The sequence below is a fragment of the Girardinichthys multiradiatus genome, chromosome 1, assembly GCF_021462225.1.
Source record: "Girardinichthys multiradiatus isolate DD_20200921_A chromosome 1, DD_fGirMul_XY1, whole genome shotgun sequence".
Taxonomy (NCBI): domain Eukaryota; kingdom Metazoa; phylum Chordata; class Actinopteri; order Cyprinodontiformes; family Goodeidae; genus Girardinichthys; species Girardinichthys multiradiatus.
Genome location: NC_061794.1, coordinates 11,266,599 through 11,287,158, shown reverse-complemented (window position 1 = coordinate 11,287,158; position 20,560 = coordinate 11,266,599). Strand labels below are relative to the sequence as shown.

At 40.8% G+C, this 20,560-nt stretch overlaps 1 protein-coding gene and 1 non-coding gene across 6 annotated transcripts in view; one reads left to right on the top strand and one right to left on the bottom strand.

Moving 5' to 3' along the window:
* calcrl2 (calcitonin receptor-like 2) overlaps window positions 1-14,691 on the top strand; it is a 62,819-nt gene extending 48,128 nt beyond the window's left edge. For 4 of the 5 annotated variants that reach the window (XM_047370989.1, XM_047370998.1, XM_047371005.1 and 1 more), the window contains 5 exons: window positions 2,934-2,994; window positions 3,781-3,847; window positions 5,119-5,334; window positions 10,269-10,310; window positions 12,178-14,691. In XM_047370989.1, coding sequence (XP_047226945.1) covers window positions 2,934-2,994; window positions 3,781-3,847; window positions 5,119-5,334; window positions 10,269-10,310; window positions 12,178-12,471 — 680 coding nt within the window. In that variant the 3' untranslated portion in view covers window positions 12,472-14,691. The remainder of the gene's footprint in view (window positions 1-2,933; window positions 2,995-3,780; window positions 3,848-5,118; window positions 5,335-10,268; window positions 10,311-12,177) is intronic. The other variant, XM_047371011.1, reaches the window with a different exon arrangement.
* A 5,158-nt stretch (window positions 14,692-19,849) lies between these two features.
* trnaq-uug lies at window positions 19,850-19,921 on the bottom strand. Its single transcript has one exon. It is a non-coding gene; the product is annotated as a tRNA-Gln (tRNA).
* Between the last annotated feature and the right edge of the window lie 639 nt (window positions 19,922-20,560).

The following is a 20,560-nucleotide window of genomic DNA, read 5'->3' as shown; positions in this document are numbered from 1 at the left end:
GCCGCCACAGAGACAGTTTCTTCCCCCAGGCTGTTTCTCTGATGAACATTCAATAGAGTACAGAACAACAGCATACAGATGTTGCAAATGCACCTTTTCTATTAGATATGTGTATATTGTACATTGTATATTGTAAATTGTAAATTTGTATATTCTGTAATGCAAAAACAGAACAAAAGAGCAAAGTGTACCGGAGTCAAATTCCTTGTTTGTATGTACGAACTTGGCAATAAAGCTGATTCTGATTCTGATTCTGAACCTAGTTACCGGTAGCTACACAGACTAACATGCACATTTAATGAGTACCTTTATCTTAACAACCAGAACTAAACTACTGCTTGTTTTAGTCTGCAGAATTTATCCTCAAAGTTGTTTGTCTGAGCTTGTAATAAAATAATTTGAGGTCAGATTTTTTTAACCAACGCTGTGTTTGGGTTGCTAATAAAATCTGTATGTGGCTTATTGAATTTGCAGACATTTAGCCATGGTGGCTAATACATTTTTCTCAGAAAATGAGACCATAATCTTGTTTTTCTCTGCTCAGTGTTCAAACGTCTTTTTTCAGAGGCAACCAATGAAATAAAGAACCAGCATAAGATGGTCACAGGAAGCTGAAGAAGCCCTGGTGGGTTGTTTCAAGGGAACAGACAGGAGAGGACATCAATGCCATGACTGAGTGTGTGTCTGGCTACATAATCTTCTGTGTTGATAGCACCATCCCCACCAGAACGGTGAGATGCTTCCCCAAAAACAAACCCTGGATCACCAGTGACATGGAGAATCAAGAGCTTTCAGGCAGGAAGACAGGGAATTATTTAGAAGTATACAGAACCAACTTAAAGTCAAGATTAGAGACACCAAGGATATGTACAGGAAGAAGCTGGAGAGCAAGCACCCTCAGAACAATATTAGAAATTTGTGGTCAGTGATAAAGAGGACCACAGGATTCAAGCAGAAGGAGGATCGGACAGATGGAACATATTCTTCAATCGGTTCAGTTCAGGAACAAGCTCTACATCCTCCTTTCCTGCCCAAAGCCAAAGAGAGCACTCCCTTCTGCTTTGACCCACAGCTTTCTTTAATATTTTTTCTTCCACTTTGATCATGTATCCTGCTGCTTCTCTATATTTGTCTTCAACCAAATCATAAAATGCTGCCGCTCCTTTTGTCGCCCTCTCTTGTCTGTCTCTAGAGGTGCAGCACCTCTTCTGTCTCAGCCCAACATAGGAGAAGATGCTTCCAGTGCTGTGGAAGACATCCTGCCTTGTTCCAGTACCAGAGAAAACTGATATCACTTTTTGGTTGACATAAGTAAGAAACAAAAGCATATCAGGACCCCCTGCAGTTTGTTTATTGCTGTGGAGTTGGAGTTGAAGATGCCATCATACACCTGCTTCAACAAAAACCCACTGTCCTCTGGACAAAGGAGGCAGAACTGTGAGGATCATGTTTTTTGATTTCTCAAGTGCATTTGACACACTTTAACCTGATTTACTATTTCAGAAACTCAAGAAGATTCAGGTTGACTCCTCGAACACTCGCCTTAATAAATAATTACCGGTCGAACAGACCAGGGTTTGAGAGATTAATCAGGTGGTCAGCAGCACAGGAACACCACTATGGACTGTAATCTCACAATCCTTTTTACTCTGTACACCTCAGACTTTCAGAACACGTCAGTCCTGTCATCTGCAGAAATACTTAAGATGACTCTGCAGTCGTCGGGTGTAACAGAGAGGGACAAGTAGCTGAGCACAGTGAGCTGGTTGACCACTTTGTGGCATGGTGTAGAAACAATAATCTTATCTTGAACGTGAATAAAACAAAGGAGATTATTGTAGATTGTTGCCATCGTTTTCAGCATCAGAGCCAGCGACTCTGGCTCTGTTCTGGGGACTCTTCTGGAGCATTATTTTCAGTTGTTCTGGCAGCTGTTCCCTTTGGCCTGTTCACAAAGGAAGTACTGTCAAAATACTCTTATAAGGCTTTTCAAACATCAGTTCACAACTGTTTCTGGTGAAAAAAGCAAGCACTGAAATTCACACCTGATTCAAGAGAAAACCTAAAAGGTAATTCATTGAAACATTTGTCTACTTAGCTAATTGTGACACACCGGTAAGGAGGTTCAATTGTTTGCCGTGTTTGATTAAAAGCAGTGAGAGGTTAAAGTAGCGGCAGGTACAGAGCTGGAATGGTCCTCTTTAGGGGAGTCAAAAATCCTAATGCACAGTTCTTTCAAACGTACTTTGAGTATACTTAATGTAAATGTACAAATACAACATGGAATATATAAATGTTTTATACTCCATTACCAGTTTACATTACCAGTTATTATATATAAGGACCTGGAGTACATTTGGTGCATTGAGAGCATCTGACAAGATGTAACCTTGTCAGATGATTGTGCTTGTCCTTTTATAAGTGTGCTTTCCAGATGAGGCTCCTATCCAGCCCTCCTGTGGACCCACATTTAACCACCTTTTATTAATTGAAATTTGTAATTATAATGTATAATTTCTTTGTAACTATATCCATCTTGCATAAAGTATGACCAGTTTCCTACATGTAACTGTTGGTTTTTAAATCTTGAGACTAAGCTATAGAGCTATAAGTTTTTCTGTTGTTAATCAGTCTGAAAATGCATGTTGGAATCAACTTTTATTTAAGTGGAAGGCCAGTATCAGCTTGAACAATACAGTTTCTAACTGTGCAGTTGCCTAAGTAAAAGCTGAAAAACTACTTTACAGATTGATAAAGTGAATGTAATGCAACCTGTTCTCAAAAGGCTCAGTTTTTTGCTCAAGTTTCCTCTTTTCCCTTTTTTACCTACATGAAGCTCAGCATCTAACTTGAGTTATTATTCCTTACAACAGCTTCTAGATGTATTTTTGGGATGATATGATCCTTAAGTTTGTGTTTGTCTGTGTTCATAGTTTTCCCCATCGTTCCTGTTCTTACATATGCTGTTGCTCGTGGATTCTACTTTAATGACACGTAAGGTTTTACAACTGCACCATTTCTTGTGGTTTGTTTCATGGTCACTTTCGCAAAAAGAGGAGACGTTATTTCAATTATGATTAGCTTTAATTTATTCTCCTGCTTGTATTTAGACTCAAGTGTTTTTTTCAAAAATAAATTTGACTAATAGTTTCCACAGATATAATACTAATTTAGATTTTTGTGTTATTTATGCATGAAAGGTGGCATGTTGGAGTTCCTGTGCTTGTTTTATCTACATGACAGTTTCTATAATAAAATCTGTGAATCACTCATGACCCCCATGAACACAGAGATGTATAACTATTAATTAAAGACAGACTAAGCTGATGTCAGTTAATCGAATCAAACAATATTAATCTAATAAAACATTATTTGACAATTATTCATAAGTAGATTATTTGTTTGCATCCCTAATTGCTAAATATGTTCTTTCTAAAATTACCTGATTCTATAAATTTCTTTTTCAAGGTAAATCCAAAAGAGTTTTGACATTTATCTCATTTGAGGCATAGTACATACAGCATATTTTAGTTTAGGTTAGGCTAAACCTGAACTAAACTAAGCTGAGTTGAAAAACATTGCCTGTGTGGAAATAACCAGGAAATAAGAAGCATAAAAAAGAAAACATGAACAGACGAACGAAAGAACCTCTATCAAGATTTAAGCAGTACCTTGATTTGATACTACAAGTATCAGCTGAGTTGACATAAAACAGTCCATTTCACTAAACATGTCAAAGCCTGAAGGCTTTCTCTAAAATGCTTCATCTGTTTTCTTTAGATGTTGGATCAGTGCAAATTCCCACCTTCTCTACATCACTCATGGGCCTATCTATGCTGCACTTTTTGTGAGTAGTTTTTAAAGTATCTTTTTTTCTACTGATTGTCAAGAGTTTACACTCATGTACACTACTGACTAATTTTGTACCTAATCAACTTTTGTTTGAAATTTATGGAAACTAAGGTGGGCATTTCAGTAGACCGACAATATGCAATAATTTTTTTAACTACAAGAATTAATTGAAACAAAGGTTAAAAATAGTGGTGGGTACTGTACAACAGAAAAAAATTTCAATGTATCAAACATCAATTACAGCTTGACAACAATGTCTTGTGCTGCTGAAAAGTCGACTAATTCTCTGCTGAGGTATAGCGATACACTATTTAAGGACAGCAAAGGTCAGGTGGCCTGGGCTCCCGAAGGCCGCCGTAGTCCCGGGCAGACAGACACAGGGAACACCCACACAATAGCAATAGGCCCAACACAGAGGTAGGTCTGCAGAGAAGCACAGGAGCAGCAGTTTCCAGGTCAAAGAGGTACAGGAAAGATGCAGGGCACCAAACCCCCTAACCCAGCTCCACCACCACATCCCCCAACACTGGCCAAGCATGTAACCCAGCCACCCCTGGGTCCAGGTGCCCGCATAAGCCCCCAGCAGCAAAACCACCTAGCACTGAGGAGGAGTAAACCCCACCGGGGTTCCCAACCGACGGGGCAGGAAACAGTCCACAGCAGCGGCTGAAACTCTATAGGACCAAGGGAGGGAGGGTCTGTAGTCATTAAGGACACATGGATAAAAATTTTTAGGATGGGAACAAGGCAGAATCTCTTTAATTGCACTGGAACCTCCTCTCTTGTCCTTGGATTTGAGAGATGCTTCAGAATCCCACAAAGGTGGTCCACCCAAGCCTTCAAAACTCTGGGCCATCTGGACCTGTGACCTTATTCCAGCTTGACATTTAATTAAGTCATATTGTGTTTTCATGGCTGTCATCTTCAGCTGTTATCTTAAAATTGGATTAACAGATTTATGATGTAAGCCGAGGGTCATGTACTAAGATCTGGGAAAGTTGAACATCACCTTGCTTGAGAATTTGTGCTGGGTCAATAAAACTTTCTGTACTATTTCTGACAACAGAGCAACATGCAGTTTTATTGTCCATTTGTTGGTGTGTTGACCAATTTGTTAATCAGCTGTTGGTGGGCAGGAATATCTACAAGAAGGGATATGATCCAGAGGGCTTGTACCTCTACTATGAATGCTTGCAGTTCCACTTGTTTCGTATTGTTGCTTTATTGATATTGTTATCTTTAACTTCTGTCCATTCACCCACTCAGGTAAACCTTTTCTTTCTCCTGAATGTCGTCCGGGTCCTAATCACTAAGCTGAGGAAGACACACTGCGCTGAGTCTACAACCTACATGAAGGCAGTCAGAGCCACCCTTATCCTGATCCCTCTGCTTGGAGTCCAGTACATTTTTATGCCCGCTATATCAAATGAATATCACAACCAAGTCATCTTTTCTTTTGTATGTGTCTTTACCAACTTCCAGGTATTCACATGTGATTTTAAATTGCTTTCCAGAGTTAGTATTGACACCCCATGAACTTTTTCACATCTTGTCATGTTATATTTAAAAACTTCAGTGTTGGGTCATTGTATGTGATTGACCAAAGCAAAGTAAAGCATAATTTTGTAGTGGAAAGAAAACAATACATGGTCCTTTTTCTAACTTCGTTCGATGTTTCACTATGGGAATCGCCTCAGCGTGACCAACTACGGAAGCACCAATGACATCACATCTGTCTGCGACAGACAGGTTGAGCTGTGTCCGTGGCTCCACTAACTAACCACTGTTACGGCCAACCTATCCTACTCAACTCATTCTTGCTTTCGTCCCGTGTGAAGACTACAACGAAGCTCCCTTGGCACGTTCAGGCTAGCTTGGCTCTGCTTAACGGTTCTTAGGCGTTCCATAAAGGAATATGTCGCTGAACGCAGTACCAGGACAGGACTGGAACGTGCTGGGTGAGTGCTTTGACAGAAGCATTCTGTAATTGCCCAAACGTCTGGAGCAGTGACCACGTAAAGGCACGCTGTTCCCTATCTTTCTGTTTTAATTAACAGAATAGCAACGTTTGTGCAGACCAAGCTAACAGGTAAGGGTGAGCTTGGTTTCTGGTTAACGCTAATCGCTAGCATAGGGTTTGTACAGTCTGGCTAATGTGTCACGGCAAACGGACTTTGTCTCCCAACTTTAAGGTAATGTGTTAAGACGAGCTTCATGTTAGTCTTTAGTCATAGCTGCGGCTCCTACTCCTGCCAAAGGGTCTGAATCGAAAGTTAAAGAGGTTGTATCCGTGTCCAGCGTCATGCGGGGCATCCATCTCGAGTCGGGAACCCTCACCCGATGTGCATTGCTTGCATGGGTGCCAAACACCCAGACATTGCTGGCTGACCCCCAGGGATGCAAGCACTGCTCATTGATGCCAGAAAAGATCCTGGAGAGGCGGCTAAGAGTGGCTGTAGCTAACAGCCAGGACCCTTGCCTCTTGTCATTTTCGGCCGAGGCGGCAAGTGACAGCCATCAGACGCAAGCTCCTAGGAGCTGGGTGGACATGCGCAGTCTCTCCTTGGGTTTTAGCCAAAATTTCCAAGGGGTACAGACCGCAGTTTGCCATGAGACCTCCGAAATTCAACTGAGTGCTCTTTTCAGTTACCAGCGGGGATTCAGCACTCGTCCTGGAAGACAAAATTGCATCCCTAGTAGACAGAAAAGCAATCAGAGTAGTACCAAACGAGGAGGTTCATCAGGGCTTCTACTCGCGCTATAGTCTCATACCAAAAAAAGACGGTGTAACACTATGCCACATACTGGATATGCGTGTCTTAAACCATCGCTTACACAGGTATACGTTCAGGAGGTTAACACACAAGGCTCTATGCCGCTCCATCCGTCCGGGATATTGGTTTGTAACAATCGATCTCCCGGACGCATATTTTTACATCAACTTTTACCCCCCGCATCGAAAGTATCTATGGTTTGCTTATCAAGGCACAGCCTAAGAGTTTCAAACCATCCCGTTTGGGCTGGCATTAGCTCCGAGGGTGTTCAGCAAGTGGAAGCAGTGCTGTTCCCTCTGAGGAAGAGCGGCATCAGAATATTTTTGTACATACACAACTACCTCTTTTGCTCCCAAACGAGCGACCAAGCAATCAGCAACTACCAGGCGGTGATGATCCACCTCATCAACCTCAGGTTCAGTATAAACTGGGCAAAGAGTAGCCTGGTCCCCGTGCAATGCACAGAGTATTTGGGTCTCAAAATAAACTCCCTCACTTATTGTGTCACGCTATCAGAAAGGGAGGATCTTATCATTCACTCGGTGCATGGCACATTTTCGGTTGGTAAAAGTCGTTTTATTCAGACTTTGCCTGCGGCTCCTTGGCCTGATGGCATCGGTAATTTCCATTGTCCATCTGGGACTTCTGATGATGAGGGATTTTCAGCAGTGGGTCACATCATTGCCTCTGTGTCCCTGCCGTCATCTGTCATACAGAGTGAAAGTAACACCGGCATGTGTGACAGCTCTCCGGCAGTGGGGAAACCTGGCGGTTCACACGGCGGGCGTACCGTTAGGAATGTTAGCATCCGGTGTTGCGCTGGAGGTGCAGAGGCTATAATCCTCGATGTGGCTGTCCCAGGTTTGAGTCCTGGACCCGGCGACCTTTGCCGAATGTCTTCCCCTCTCTTTTCCCTCTTCCTGTCTACCTACGGTTGGAAAAATAAAAAAATAAAGGCCTCTAGTCCTGCAAAAAAAAAAAGGAATGGTAGCATCCAGGGTTACCCTGACAGGCTGGGTTGCAGCCATGATGGGCAGAACTGTGAATGGTGTATGGTCGCCAAAAATGACACGGCTCCACATCAACATGCTGGAACTACTTGCAGTGTTCCTAGCTTTGAAGCACTTCATGCCCTATTTGATCGGTCGCAGCACCTTAGTGAAGACAGGCAACTCCACGGTGGTGGCTTATATCAACTGTCAAGGCGGGACCAGGTCCATGCAGCTACATGGACTGGCTTGGGAAATATTTCTGTGGTGCAGGACCAGAGTTCTTTCAGTACGTTCAACACACGTACCGATCTGTTATCCAGGAGGAACCCTTTGTATGGGGAATGGAAACTTCACCCCCAAGTGGTGGAACAGATCTGGCAGAGATACGTACGGGCTGCCGTAGATCTCTTCACCTCATAGGAAAATGCTCATTGTGCTTTGTTGTTCTCGCTGTCAGATCCAGATGAAGCCCTGGGTTGCAGAGATATTCCAAGTTCTGTCAGCGGAACCATGGCCCCTCCCCATTTGCAAGGAAATGCTGTTTCAGGCTCAGGGGGAGATTTATCATCCTCCCCCAGGTCACCTGGCTATCTGGGCTTGGCCCGTGAAAGGTGGAATTTAAATGGAGCAGGTCTTCCTCCAAAGGTCATCAACACAATACAAAATGTTAGGGCTTCTTCGACTCACTCTCTTTACAGTAGTAAATGGCATGTTTTTAAGGAATGGTTTGGGGAAAGACAGGCCATTCCTTTACAATGTCCGGTGGTGGAGGTGCTCTGTTTTCTGCAGAGCTTGAAAAGGGTAAGGCCTTTTTAACTATTAAGGTCTATTTAGCTGCAATTTCAACTTGTCTTTTTTCTTTTGGTAACAAACCTGTGGGTCAGCACCCTTTAGTGTGTCGTTTCATGAAGGGGGCATGGCGTACACTGACGATCTCTAAGCCCCTGATGCCATTATGGGACCTCACTCTGGTGCTGGAGGCCCTTTGCCATCATCCCTTTGAGCCTTTGTATTGGCTTGAAATTTCTGTCATTGAAAACTGCACTGCTCTTAGCCCTGACCACGACTGAAAGCGAGTGAGCAACACACGCCTGTTTACAGTGGGCTCCTGGGTTCTCCAAGGTGTGCTTGATACCCAACCCCGCTTTTGTGCCCAAGGTGTTGGAGTTGTCATACAGATGTTCGATGGTGGAACTTCTGGCATCCCATCCACCCCCGTTCTCCTCAACAGAGGAGCAGAAGCTTAATTGCTTATGTCCAGTGAGGGCTTTAAGGGCTTATGTGGACAGGACAGCTTGTTTTAGGCGAGCTGACCTTCTGTTTGTGTCTTGGGCCACTGCTAATAAGGGCAAACCTGTCTCACAACAAAGGTTATTGCCCTGGATTGTGGAGGCTATATTTCTGGCATATAGATGTGTAGACTCAGAGCCTCCTACAGGTGTGAGGGCCCATTCTACCAGAGGTATGGCCACCTCTTGGGTCTTGTTCCATGGTGTGTCAGTTCAGGACATCTGTGCTGCAGCCAGTTGGGCTACACTGCAAACATTTGTGAGGTTTTACAGGCTGGATGTGGCCCAGCCATCGCTAGCGCGCGCTGTGTTCCGACTAGGGATATCGGAGTCTGGCTAGGCCATGATTTGCTGCCATTCATGGCAGCAAACCATGGCCAGCATGCAATCCGGGAGGGGGCTATATCTCCCATAGTGAAACACTGAGCGAAGTTAGAAAAAGAACATTGGGTTACTTAACGTAATCCCTGGTTCTTTGTTAACAGAGTGAGGTGTTCCTCCATCACATCCATTCTTCCATGGACACAGAAAGACACAGGTTTAGAATGAGTTGAGTAGGATAGGTTGGCCGTGATATTGGTTGGTGGGGAAGCCACGGACACGGCTCTACTTGTCTGTCTCAGACAGGCGTGATGTCATTGGAGCTTCCGTAGTTGGTCACGCTGAGGTGATTCCCATAGGGAAACACCTCACTCTGTTATCATAGAACCAGGGATTATGTTAAGTAACCCAACGTTTTCAACACAGGGCTGCACGGTGACACATTTGTTATCATTGTTGCCTTGTAGAATGAAGGTTCTGTAGTCAAAGCCGATGGATGGATGGATGAATCTCAATAAAGCTGTTCTTTGAAGGAATCTGACCCCTGTTAAAGAACATTAGTGAATAAAATATTAGAAGCAGTTAAATACAAATGCACACCATTTCAAAGAAAATACTGTATGTCGACATATGAGGCTGTTCTGTGACAAAATGTGGAGAAGTTTAAGGAGTATAAATAATATTACAAGCCATTGTATTCTAATTAAATGTATAGGATTTTTACAGTTCTATGGTAAAATACTCTCTTTTCTTTAATACAGAAGTATCACTTCACGTTTTTAAAAAATAAGAAATAAATTTACCATTAAACCTCAACATTGAACACAGATGTCTAAAACAAATTCACCTATATTTATTATACTTGTGAAGGGGTGAACAAAATCACCCTGTGCTAGCTAGTTCATATCATTCATGTTTTCCAAACCCATGTACTGAGTACTTTTAATAATTTAGTCACTTTATTTAGTTTTTTACATTTATATAGTAATCGTATTTTAATCTGTTTTTTATTGTTTCATAAACTGTCTCTTATTTTGTAGGGACTCCTTGTGGCAATTATTCTCTGTTTCTGCAATGCAGAGGTATGTTGAACTCCAGTATTTTAACCTCATCTAATTTTCTAAAAAAATTAATCAAATCAAATTGAGTATTAATTATGAAATTACCTATACTCTCCTTAATATAACGTTATTTTAAATGTGTACTTCTGTTTGTTCACAAGTTTAAAGATTAAAAATGTAAAAACAAACCTCAAATAATAATGTCTTTTGGCAACAATTGTTACTTTCTTCAAAGTGTATATTTCAGTGTATTTTTAGTCAGACAAACAGAAAATCTTTACAAGTATGAACAACAATTAATCCCAGTCAACATTTCCACAGTTTTTCAAAGCAAGCTAGTATTTTTTTTTATTAATTCCTGATACAATGAAGGCATTTGAAAGCAGTTCTTCATAAAACAGGAAATATTTAGAACAGAAAAAAAGTTTCTCTTAATATGTAGAATGGATGTGTAGCTGCTTATAGGGAATCATCAAAGGATGGAGTGAGCACTCCTACTTCCCCCCCAAAATCCAGTTATGCAGGAAAAGTGAGTAAGATTCGTTAAAGTTAGAAGGGCAATCTTCTCATCTTCTCAACACATAAAACAGCGTTTCTCTGTTCAAAAAACGTTGTCCTTTGCGAATGTGACACAAATCGTAAGCAGAACTAAGGAACAGGGGTGAGGCTACCCTCAACTCAACTACCCCCTAGTTCATACAACATAAATGACAGATGGCTCCTGTGAAGTCAACAGCCAGACCATTAAGGACATTACAGGTGTCATATTTTTGAGAGCTTGAAGAATTAAAAAGCATCAAATGATTTCCTCAGATCATATTATAAACAGCTTTCTCCAAACGTTTCCCATGTATGGTTTTACTCATGATAATACCCGCATGCAGCATCAAGTGTGAGTTTCGCTGGAGCTGCCATCTGATGATGCATCAGAATTCATGGATGCCTGTTTATGTTTTAAATAATGAACACACTGCAGCAGTATTAGAGTAAAACTCTTAAATCTGAAAAAACAGACAGATCTCAAGACATTTTAAAGGGGGCAAATACTTTTTCAGGACACTGTGAATCTTTTAGCATCTTCATTTTGTTGAAATATCGATTAGTTCCTGCTGGAGGCTAAAACTAAAAGGTAGTCAGAGGTGGACCGATTAAAAGTCAATTCCTGCTATCATAAAATAATTCCAATCTCAAAAATGTCATATTGTTTTATACAAACACTGTTTTAATAATGTACTAGATGGTTATTTGTAGGTCAGAAGTTATTTAAACTTGGAGGACAGTGGTAGGATGTGGTGCACAGTGATCATCCCTGTGAAACCTGCACAGAAAATGGAAAATGGTAAGCCTTTCCAGCCAGAGTACTCGATGGATATAAAGTATCTCATGTTTTTCATTTATTTTTAATTGCATTGTTTTATAACATGCAGACACAACACAATACAGGATTTAAGTTTGAATGGATGAGGAATCAATATTAATTCTTTTTTCATTTTACTTCAAATTAAAACAGAGAAATAGACATGTTTTTATTAATAATGGCCCTCAGCAGACAGAGGTGTGTGTAACAGCCTGACTGCAATGTACACACAGCAGACAAATGATTGAGTATAAGAACATCATCTGAAAAGTTTGTCAGTTACAGCTACTATAAAGAACCTTTAATGTTGCTGCAGTGAATTGCGCTCAGTTCAGCTTTTCCATCTCTCTCATTCAGTTTCCAGATGTTTTACAACTTAGTCATGAGCCCTCTAACACATTTCTGTACAAAGGTAAATGTCATGAAGTTCAGGGAGAAATGCCCAGACTAAAAATTAGGTGGTTTTAAGTTTTGTAACCAGCAATCCAGAAGTGAAACATCTGTTTGAATTCTGATGTTGTTGATGCGCAGGCCCAAACAGCACTGCGCAGGAAGTGGGCTCAGTGGCAGATCGCCTGGGGGAAAACTGGCTGGGGAGAAACACCTTATGTCAGCAATCACTGTCATACCAACTCCTCCATCGTGGAATCCAGCCATGCCACTGGGACCGTGGAGGTGCCCACTGCTGCTTCATCTCATCCTCAAACTACCAAAACTGCCACTTCGTGTCTGCGGTGCAGCATGGAGCCAATGGGCAGAAAAAGACAGGATAAGGACACACAAACCGAGACCATCAACCTCAGAATGAATAAGCAACAGAGATAATGGTTGTGGTGCCAAGCACACACAGCAACTAAAGCAACTCAGATCTGATAGGAGTGAAACAAAAACATTTCTTTACGAAGCAAAATGCCAACTGATTGCTTTGTATGTACATAAATGATATTGTATTTACAATCTCACTGATATTTTTACACAATCTTCCTGTAACTAATGGAATGCCTGTTGACTATTTCGGAAAATTGTTATAGAATATCCCTTGGTATCCAAAGGAGTCACCGCATGTTGCCCATTAGAAAGGAGGCAGACAGAAAACATTAAGGGACTGATGTACATGAGGTAGTTCAGAGGCGGTCATCTATTATTTACATTAGGAACAGAGGCTACTGTATGAGCCAGCAGTGAATAGGGGATTTGCTGTTTATTCACTGGTTTTAGTGTCCTATATTAGCAATTAGCATTGCTAGCATTGCTAAAACCATTTTCCCTATGTGTATATTCTAAAGAATTCATATCCTTGCCTCAACTCCAGCATACCTTAACATTTCAAAACATTGCAGCATGTCTGAATCCAGCTTGTTGCTGGGCACACAGATTGAAAGCTCATAAGGATACTCTGTTCAGCCTTCCTGTTATCAGCTTTATGTATTGCTCTCTCTCTCTCGCAATCTGAATGAACTGCAGGTCTATCTTGACATGTCTTTGGAAAAAATGTTTCCTTTTAAATAACTTCTTCCATTTCTGTGTTTCCTCTGACTTCATTTTAAACTCCCCATTGACACAGAAAATAGCAGACTTTAAGTTTTCACCACTCAGTTACAACGTCCACATCACAGAGAGTGTTATCGACACAAGCTGGTAGTGCTAAGTATGGTGTGTTCATTGATTAAAAAGAAATAATTGGATTTTGCTGATTTTCTGACTGGCCAATCACCTGTCAGGGTCTATCAAGCTAGGCATCAGCTGATTCTGGTCATCAACCAATTTCTCTCTGCACTTGTAAAGGAAACCGAAATTGTCATTGTAAGGTACCCAGTCAGTAACTGTTTAGCCCTCAACATATTCAGTGTTTGTTTCACTGTTGAAAACTCTATGAATAATGAAGTGTTTCTTAATTGGTAATGAGGTCATATTGATGCACAGTTGGGTGAAAGTTGTTATTACTGGGTACTATATGTAAAACTAACCTGCTGCCTGGATTTCTGGTCAACAGCTTAATGCAGCCTTTCTCAAATCTGCCTACTTGTAGATTAGATCTTTTTATTTGAAGCCTGTAGCTCGAGACGGCAACCTGAAAAATCAAAGCACATTTTTACTGTAAACTGAGAAAGTTCAGTGGCGATTTGAAATGTGAGTCAAGTTGAACTTTTAACTGACTGTTAACAAGAGGCACAGTTTTCAAGTTGATAAATCCTGTACATAGCATGTTCAGAAACACTTTGGCTTGTATTAAGGTGCAAGTTAGGAGAGTATGGGTAAGAGGTTTAGGGTTCCCCCTTTCATTGTTGTGAATCTTTCCAGAGAAAAATATGTGCTTGATTGGCCAACACCTACAGTTTATATAATGACAATTTTCTGTATTGCAGCAGGAAGCCTTAATTTGAAACATCTTTTATTCTGAAAATACACTTCACTTAAAAGTAAACACTTTTGAAGTGCTATACAAATTCATTTGTGCACTCATTTGTGCTGACTGAAGTGTACTCTTTTGCACCACAGTCAGCACTGCAAGGTTCATTCATAAAATTTGTTGTTAGGGTTGTTATGTTTCGGATGCCTTTAAATGTTGTTACTATTGTTTTATTTCTACTGGTTTGTGTCTTTGCTGCAAAATATTTTTGTACAAATCCAAAAAACTAGATAATTTAATGTCACCTCTGGAGCTGTATTTTCATATCTTTCCTGTGTATCATGCTGTAAATACTCTGGCAGGCTGCAGTTCTAGCCAATGTTGAGACTTTATTGTAAAACTACAAGAACTTTGACTTGATTGATGCCATTACGAGACAGATGCATATACAGTTTGCGAAAAATCCAAACTTTCCAGTCTAGATACACGGATGTGTCGTAAATAAAAGACAGCTGTGGTATACTGCAACAGCCGGGAATGAAAGGGCTGTGTGACATTGTGTTTCAGGTCACTTTGGTCAGATTTGAGAAGCATTCCAAAAAAAAAATACAAAATCTAAAGAAATGTCAATGTTATATTGCTGCTGTTTATATTTAAAAAATTAATGTGAGAAAATAAAGTTCTTGATACATAAACCGAAGTATTTTGTGTTCAAACTTCAGATCTGTTAGTGCCATCACTGTCACTCTCAGATGGATCTGAGAGTGATTTTACAAGCCATAAAAAAGGCAGCAAGTACACTGTGACAGATGAGCAATAACTTACTCAGGTGATGGCTTCTAAAGATTTAATCTCCACATCGTTTTCTCCACCAGTGCTGAAAAAAGGACAGAATAAGGCAAGCTGCACATTTCTATCCTGGCTCTCACCAGGTGACAACAACTTTGTAAGTAATAACAGAAAACAAAACGTGCGCTACAAATCATTGCTATCACACTGCCTCTCCTATTCCTTCATCTGCAGGCATGGTAACCTTTATTGGCACCCCTGGTAAAGATCTGTAAAAAACCTTGAAACAAATGTATCTTTCATTGCAGTAGCATAAGCGCACTTTGAAAATTTTTATACAAATGCAATCATTAATTTGAGAATATTTATTCAACAGGGGAAAAATCATATGTAAATGTTGTTTCTTTAATCCCTGGTAGTAATAAGGGCTGCACTGGGGCACAGTCAGTAGCACTGCTGCCCTGCAGGAAGAATCCTGGCCTGGAATCTTTCTGCATAGTTTCCACATTCTCCCCGTGCATGCGTGGGTTCTCTATGGGTACTCTAACTTTCTCCCACAGTCCAAAAAACATGACTGTTAGGTTAACTGTTCTCCAAATTCCCCTTATGTGTGATTGTGTCTGTGGTTGTTTGTTGTGTGTGTGTCTCTGTGTTGTCCTGTGATGGACTGGTGATTAGTCCAGGGTGTACCCTGTATCTCGTCCAGAGTTCTGGGTCCTCTCTTAGACTATCTTCTCTTGAGACCTTCCCAGTTTTCCTGTAGGCTCTATCTCTGGGGAAAGAGATGACCATGGAATAAGGATTACATTGTGCTGCTGAATCATTTCTGTGTTCATTTGTTACAAACCGGATTCCAAAAAAGTTGGGACACTAAACAAATTGTGAATAAAAACTGAAAGCAATGATGTGGAGGTGCCAACATCAAATATGTTATTCAGAATAGAACACAAATCCCAGATCAAAAGTTTAAACTGAGAGAATGTATCATTTTAAGGGAAAAATATGTTGTTTCAAAATTACATGGCATCAACAAATCCCAAAAAAGTTGGGACAAGTTGCAATAAGTGGCTGGACAAAGGAAATTGAGCATATAACAAACAGCTGGAAGACCAATGAACACTAATTAGGTCAATTGACAACATGATTGGGTATAAAAAGAATTTCTCAGAGTGTCAGTGTCTCTGAAGCCAAGATGGTAAGAGGATCACCAATTCCACCATTGTTGCACAGAAAGATAGTGCAGCAATACCAGAATGGTGTTACCCAGCGTAAAATAGCACAGACTTTCAAGTTATCATCATCAACCGTGCATAACATCATCAAAAGATTCAGAGAATCTGGAACAATCGCTGTGCGTAAGGGTCAAGGCTGTAAAACTCTACTGGATGCTCGTGATCTCCGGGCCCTTAAACGTCACTGCACCTCAAACAGGAATGCCACTGTCAATGAAATAACTGAATGGGCTCAGGAATACTTCCAGAAAGCATTGTCAGTGATCACAACCCACCGTGCCATCCGCCGTTGCCAGCTGAAACTCTACAGTGCAAAGAGGAAGCCATTTCTAAGCAAGCTCCACAAGCTCAGACGTTTGCACTGGGCCAGGGGTCTTTTAAAATGGAGTGGCAAAATGGAAGACTGTTCTGTGGTCAGATGACTCACAATTTGAAGTTCTTTATGGAACACTGGGACGCCATGTCATCCGGACTAGAGAGGGCAAGGATAACCCAAGTTGTTATCGACGCTCCGTTCAGAAGCCTGCATCACTGATAGTACGGGGTTGCATGAGTGCTTGTGGCATGGGCAGCTTGCATGTCTGGAAAGGCACCATTAATGCAGAGAACTATGTTCAGGTTCTAGAACAACATATGCTCCCATCTAGACGTCATCTCTTTCAGGGAAGACCCTGCATTTTTCAACAAGATAATGCCAGACTACATTCTGCAGCAATCACAACATCATGGCTACGTAGGAGAAGGATCCGGGTACTGAAATGGCCAGCCTGCAGTCCAGATCTTTCACCTATAGAGAACATTTGGTGCATCATAAAGAGGAAGGTGCGACAAAGAAGGCCCAAGACGATTGAACAGTTAGAGGCCTGTATTAGACATGAATGGGAGAGCATTCCTATTTCTAAACTTGAGAAACTTGTCTCCTCTTTCCCCAGACGTCTGTTGAGTGTTGTAAGAAGAAGGGGGGATGCCACACAGTGGTAAAAATGGCCTTGTCTCAACTTTTTTGGGATTTGTTGACGCCATGTAATTTTGAAATAACATATTTTTCCCTTAAAATGATACATTCTCTCTGTGATTTGTGTTCTATTCTGAATAAAATATTAGATGTTGGCACCTCCACATCATTGCATTCAGTTTTTATTCACAATTTGTTTAGTGTCCCAACTTTTTTGGAATCCGGTTTGTAGATCAATATACAGGTCCTTCTCAAAATATTAGCATATTGTGATAAAGTTCATTATTTTCCATAATGTCATGATGAAAATTTAAGATTCATATATTTTAGATTCATTGCACACTAACTGAAATATTTCAGGTCTTAGTGTCCTGGTATTCGAAAATAAGGATGCCATGCATGTTTAAAAGAGGTTACCAGGGCTTTAAGATGAGATATAGGAGCACAGCATCAAAGATTCTCCACTATACTTACCAGTGGGCATGAGGGGATTTTTGTCTGGTTCATCTTATATTTAATGTGTTTAGAGTTCAGTAAACTTTACTGATTTACACTGGTGATAGTAAAACAGGGAAGGCATTTTCCTCGTATGCCTCCTAAACAACCAGCTGGCGTTTATATAGTGTATAATGGTTGAGACATGTGACCCCAAATAGCCCCTCTTTGTTCCCAGCTGTTAGAAGAAATGGTCCCTGTGTTGCTTCATGTTTATACACAAGGGAAACAGAAATAGAGAGATTACAAAGAAGTTCCAAATTAGAAAAGTAAAAGAATGCAAAAGTTGCATTTGTTTTAAAAGGACTGTTATACAAGTCCTTCTCAAAATATTAGCATATTGTGATAAAGTTCATTATTTTCCATAATGTAATGATGAAAATTTAACATTTATATATTTTAGATTCATTGCACACTAACTGAAATATTTCAGGTCTGTTATTGTCTTAATACGGATGATTTTGGCATACAGCTCATGAAAACCCAAAATTCCTATCTCACAAAATTAGCATATCATTAAAAGGGTCTCTAAACGAGCTATGAACCTAATCATCTGAATCAACGAGTTAACTCTAAACACCTGCAAAAGATTCCTGAGGCCTTTAAAACTCCCAGCCTGGTTCATCACTCAAGACCCCAATCATGGGTAAGACTGCCGACCTGACTGCTGTCCAGAAGGCCACTATTGACACCCTCAAGCAAGAGGGTAAGACACAGAAAGACATTTCTGAACGAATAGGCTGTTCCCAGAGTGCTGTATCAAGGCACCTCAGTGGGAAGTCTGTGGGAAGGAAAAAGTGTGGCAGAAAACGCTGCACAACGAGAAGAGGTGACCGGACCCTGAGGAAGATTGTGGAGAAGGGCCGATTCCAGACCTTGGGGGACCTGTGGAAGCAGTGGACTGAGTCTGGAGTAGAAACATCCAGAGCCACCGTGTACAGGCGTGTGCAGGAAATGGGCTACAGGTGCCGCATTCCCCAGGTCAAGCCACTTTTGAACCAGAAACAGCAGCAGAAGCGCCTGACCTGGGCTACAGAGAAGCAGCACTGGACTGTTGCTCAGTGGTCCAAAGTACTTTTTTCGGATGAAAGCAAATTCTGCATGTCATTCGGAAATCAAGGTGCCAGAGTCTGGAGGAAGACTGGGGAGAAGGAAATGCCAAAATGCCAGAAGTCCAGTGTCAAGTACCCACAGTCAGTGATGGTCTGGGGTGCCGTGTCAGCTGCTGGTGTTGGTCCACTGTGTTTTATCAAGGGCAGGGTCAATGCAGCTAGCTATCAGGAGATTTTGGAGCACTTCATGCTTCCATCTGCTGAAAAGCTTTATGGAGATGAAGATTTCATTTTTCAGCACGACCTGGCACCTGCTCACAGTGCCAAAACCACTGGTAAATGGTTTACTGACCATGGTATCACTGTGCTCAATTGGCCTGCCAACTCTCCTGACCTGAACCCCATAGAGAATCTGTGGGATATTGTGAAGAGAACGTTGAGAGACTCAAGACCCAACACTCTGGATGAGCTAAAGGCCGCTATCGAAGCATCCTGGGCCTCCATAAGACCTCAGCAGTGCCACAGGCTGATTGCCTCCATGCCACGCCGCATTGAAGCAGTCATTTCTGCCAAAGGATTCCCGACCAAGTATTGAGTGCATAACTGTACATGATTATTTGAAGGTTGACGTTTTTTGTATTAAAAACACTTTTCTTTTATTGGTCGGATGAAATATGCTAATTTTGTGAGATAGGAATTTTGGGTTTTCATGAGCTGTATGCCACAATCATCCGTATTAAACAATAAAAGACCTGAAATATTTCAGTTAGTGTGCAATGAATCTAAAATATATGAATGTTAAATTTTCATCATGACATTATGGAAAATAATGAACTTTATCACAATATGTTAATATTTTGAGAAGGACCTGTAAATGTACCAACAACTGAACCACAGATGATGATGTTTCATAATGAGGAGCTTTTCCCCCCACATAATAAATTTACTCAAATTAAAGGAAGTTTTTTTGTTTTTGAGATTATGCTACTGTAACAGAAGGTTATTTCTTATTTATTCTAAGGCATTTGACACAATTTATTGGCTCTCTCTTTAAATAATGCTTTAAAGATTAATCAGTTCCTGTAAATTTTACCATCTGCTGACATATCTCTAAAGTTTAACATCTTTTTTATTGTGTGTTACTGATTTAAGAATAAATCGACAATAGTTTATGTATCGTTTAACTTTTTTGTGTTCATCTTGCGGTAAAAAAAAAAAAGAAAAATAATTTTACAAAAAAATCAAAAACAATGAAAGAAAATGTACCGTATTAAATTTAGCATTTATAAACATTTCAATGCAATTTCAAAGCAGCCCAAAAAAAAAGACGAGGTCCCACCGAGATTTGAACTCGGATCGCTGGATTCAAAGTCCAGAGTGCTAACCATTACACCATGGGACCCGGATGATAGTAGATCTCGTCACTTCTGGGATGATATACAACGAACACAGACACTTCAGGTTCTATGTGTAAAGTCTGGATGCAATAAATAATTTGTGACGGTATTACACCATGCGGCTGTTACCTTGAAAGCAGACGTCACGTATTCTTAAAGGAGTTCAGCTACCGTATTTGCAAGTTATGCTAAGACTTGTTGACTCCTACAACGAAACTCCCCCTCAATCTGCTTTGTGTTGTTATGTTTTAGAGATTTATTGCTTAGAGTATCGACTTAAGCACTATTTGTATGCACCAGCAAACGGAGTATGAATGGACGACGTGTTTAACAGGGTTATTTTAGTACTTAACGTCGCCTGTCGGAAACAGTGAGGTCCCAATGCTTCAGCCGAACAACAAAAATAAACTGTAGGTTAATAGAAAATCCAGCTGCAGTTTCATGAGTTAATTAAGATATTCCGTCATTAATGTATTGCGGATAATTATTAAGTGAACTATATCGCTTGTCACCTTTTTGTGGTAGTTGTGAAGCTCTTGCTTGTGTATATGCAGTTACACTATACGCCTCATGGGGGCAGCAGAGGCCGTATATTAGTGTGCAGCACGTTAAAGAAAGTTCAAAAGTCTTGACCCCTAAAGTGT